Below are 3571 nucleotides of genomic sequence, written 5' to 3' on the forward strand. Positions count from 1 at the left end.
AAAAAAGGAGGTTTTGTATAAATAATTCCTCATTTCAGCTTCAGGAAGCAGCCGCTCCCCGACCACTGCGGCGCTTTCAAAGCTAGCGACAGATATAATGCAGCCAGTCAGGAAACTTTTTACTCGACATAAAATCCAAAATGTTGTCATATTGATTCAGTGTTAGTCTTTAATAGAATAACTGTGACATCATGTTACCTCTCAGCCCAAAGAGGAAACAAACGTGTCCCGGTCTCATCCCTCTGCTGAAATTTGACACCAGCCGCCTCGGCTCAGCAGTAAATAAAACCTGACCTGTGTGACACCATCAGTTTCGTTAGTGAGTTTACAAACATGATATATATGTATTTATTAATCACGCTTATTGCAGAGGCTACTTTTAAAATGTCCAAAATGTAGCATAAAGACAAATGCTGATTCAGCCAGTTTGCAAAAAATCAAACCGGTTTAATCTTGTCCACCAGACTGGACTGGACCGGACCGGACTGGACCGGACCGGACCGGACCAGACCAGACTGGAAAAACTGAAATCGACCCAACTCTAGTACAGCAGGAGGTGGGTGCAGTGGGAGGTGGGTGCAGTGGGAGGTGGTCTGGAGGTAACGGAGAAACAGAGGAGGAAGTGAGGGGTGAAGGTAGTGCCAGTCTCTGTCTGTCTCTGTCTCTTTTGCTATGGCAACATGATGGGCGTGTCTGAGAACATGGACATGATGGAGTCTGTCTCCCCGGCCCTCTGCTGCTGCGGCTGGTGGTGGAGCTTCGAGTGCTCTGCCCCCAGCAGTAAACCTGGACCCAAATGTCCACCCGGTCCCGCCCTCAGTCTGCCGTTCTGCTGCTCTCTGATTGGCTCCAGAAAGACCACATGCTTGTTGGTACTGACCTTGCGGCCCGGGCCCTCAGTGGTCGCTGGCGGAGTGGGCGTGAGGATGGAGGACTGGGCGCTCCCGGCCCCAGCCTCGTTCCCCTGGCTTGCGGTGGCGGTGGCGGGGGTCGGGGCCCTTGGACAGGGAGGGCAGCGGCAGGGCGTAAGGTAGAGGTACATGAGGACCAGCACCAGGCTCACCACACAGCCCAGCAGGGTAGTGAACCCAGTGTTGAACGGCTCGTGAGGCTCCCCGTTGTGCAGCACCACCGTCACGTTGACCTCCCGTGTCTCGTTGTGCTGACGCTGCTGGTCCAGAGACATGCACCAGTAAATCCCGGCGTCCTCTGCACGTGCCGCCACAATCTCCAAGCTGCCATTGGCGAACATCTTTAATGACCCATTGTTTCCCGGCGGCGCCACGTACTCCTGATTGGGCGACACCCAGAGGAAGGTGATGGGGCGTCCGTAGAGTGTGGTGACGCAGTGCAGCAGGAGCCGACTCCCCACCTCCACCGAAACGCTGCTGTCCTGCTCCTTTGGTGCCTTACTCATTGCCGTCAGGTTGCATTTCTCAAAGAAGCGGTTGTGCTGGAAGAAGCGCACTGTCCCTCGCTGGATCCCGTAGACTAGACACGTGTACTCGTGTCTGAACTCTCTGATGGAGGCGAAGTTTCTCTGCTCCCAGTGCCGGAAAAGTCCGTACATGGAGCACTCGCACACCAGCGAGTTGTTGTGCAGGTAGAGTCCTCTCTGCACCGACAGGGGCAGGTTCCAGATGTCCTCCAGGGGCAGTTTGGGCAGGCGGTTTGAGGACAAGTCCAGCATGGACAGGTGCGGGTGGCTTTGCTCCTGGATGGAGAAGAAGGGGAAGTCGGTGAGGCGGTTGTGGCTGAGGTAGGCCCTGCGGAGACTGCCTAGTCCTGCCAGCGCTCTGCTCTCCACGCGTGCAATCCGATTGTTGAACAACAGCAGTTCCTCCAATCCAGGCAAATCCAGGAAACAGTGCTGCCCCAGAACTCGCAGCTGATTGGACGACAAGTCCAGGTGTCGCAGCAGAGTCCCTGAGACGTTTCGAAATGCCCCAGGGTAAATCGTGATCAGTTGGTTGTGCGCCAGCCGTAACGTCTCCAGTCGATAAAGTCCTTCAAAGCCGCCGGCCTCCAGCTGCGTGATGCGGTTGTGGCTGAGATCCAGAGTGACGGTGGAGATGGGCATGTCCCTGGGGACGCCGTCCAGACCGGCGGCGGTGCAGCTGAGGATGTCTGAGGCGCATACGCAGCCACCCTGGGACAGGCAGATGGTGGCGTGGACGGGGCTCAGCTGTGGGAGACAAACCAGCAAGACAATGACAGAGCAGCATGCTGCTGCAGCCGCCACACCCTGCAGGAAACCAGTGCTCCCAGTAAAAGACGGCATGATGGCAGCAGCAGCCTCAGACCTGTTTATCGTCTCTGTGAGAGCCAGCTCGGATCTGCGTTACTCTCTAACAGCTCATCCTTCATGCTGCGGGATCCATCTCATTCAGACACAAACAGACTGGGTGAACTGGTTTTGCTCGTGTTGAACTGGTTCCAGTGTGTCTGCATGTGGAGCCGTGCTGTTGCTGCTTCAAGCTGTTACTCCTGAGGCAGAAAGCTCCTCAGTGATGCACACTGTCGCCTCTGCCTCCAGCTGCTGCCTCAGTGTATGTTTGGTGAAAGGCCGTTAATGTGGCGCGAGGTGATGGCGTCTGCATCACCCACCTGCCAGTGCCGCTGCCATCCGGAGCGGGAAAACGAGAACAAAAGGAGGCTCCAAAACAAAAAGGCAGTTCAAACAAACACTGTGTGGAACAAACTCAGAGTGTAGTTTGATGCGGATGTGGATGGAAACTCGATGTGTTCAGTCAAAGTTTGGAGCCGTTTAAACTCGTCCAGGTGAAAGCGGAGAGACGAGCAGGTGCAGGTTCAGATCTCCTGCTGTGTCGACAGATTAATTCCAGCCAGAGAAAAAACACGGAGCAGAGCGTTTAGCATGACTTCCGCTCACCTCCTGGAGATCCCCTCTGTACCTCCTGACTGCTCCTCTGTACCTCCTCTGTACCTCCTGACTGCTCCTCTGTACCTCCTGACTGCTCCTCTGTACCTCCTAAACACTCCTCAGTCCTCTGAATTCACCTCCGGGCTTCTGGTGCTCCGTAAACAGCTCCGGCTCATGATCTCACTCCTCTTGTCTCGTGCTGCAGGAGACTCGTCTCAGTTATAGCATCTCTTTGTTTTCTTGCCAAGTTGGTTTTTTTTTGTTATTTTGTGAATCAGCTGTCTGCCGCCCACGGCTCGCCCCGAGCCTCCCGTCACATCCTCGGAGGACCTCCCGTTTACTCTGCTCCTCCTCTGAGGAGGTCTCCCTCCCCCGGCTGATCTGTGCAGCGCTGCCCCTCCGGTCTCTCCTCAGCAGAGAAATGTCTCAAAAAACATGCAGCTGTGATCTCTTGGTCTTCCTCTTCCTCTTCCTCCTCTTCCTCCTCCTCCTCGGAGGCTCAGAAACAGCAGGAAGGAGAGAAGTTGCTCCTCTCCAGATGTGTCGAGCTGCTTCTCGTCTCTCCACCACTCGCTCTGTGAGCTGCCTCCTCTGCTGCTCTTTCAGCTCCTCCTCCTCTCTCTCCTCCTCCTCTCTCTCTCCCCTCAGCATCCTCCGCCCATCTCAGACCCTCCTCCTTCTCCTCCT

General features: G+C 55.4%; 1 protein-coding gene across 1 annotated transcript; it reads right to left on the reverse strand.

Moving 5' to 3' along the window:
* Positions 1–555: 555 nt before the first annotated feature.
* Positions 556–2367, reverse strand: LOC121964835 (amphoterin-induced protein 3-like). The gene has a single exon (XM_042515019.1). The coding sequence runs from the start codon at positions 2279–2281 to the stop codon at positions 671–673; it is 1611 nt and encodes a 536-aa protein (XP_042370953.1). The 5' UTR covers positions 2282–2367; the 3' UTR covers positions 556–670.
* Positions 2368–3571: the final 1204 nt, after the last annotated feature.

This window comes from Plectropomus leopardus, unplaced genomic scaffold, assembly GCF_008729295.1.
Source record: "Plectropomus leopardus isolate mb unplaced genomic scaffold, YSFRI_Pleo_2.0 unplaced_scaffold17387, whole genome shotgun sequence".
NCBI lineage: Eukaryota > Metazoa > Chordata > Actinopteri > Perciformes > Serranidae > Plectropomus > Plectropomus leopardus.

Excerpts from the sequence above, each read along its gene's own strand:
- LOC121964835 (XM_042515019.1), bottom strand. The coding sequence starts at position 2,281 with ATGCCGTCTTTTACTGGGAGCACTGGTTTCCTGCAGGGTGTGGCGGCT.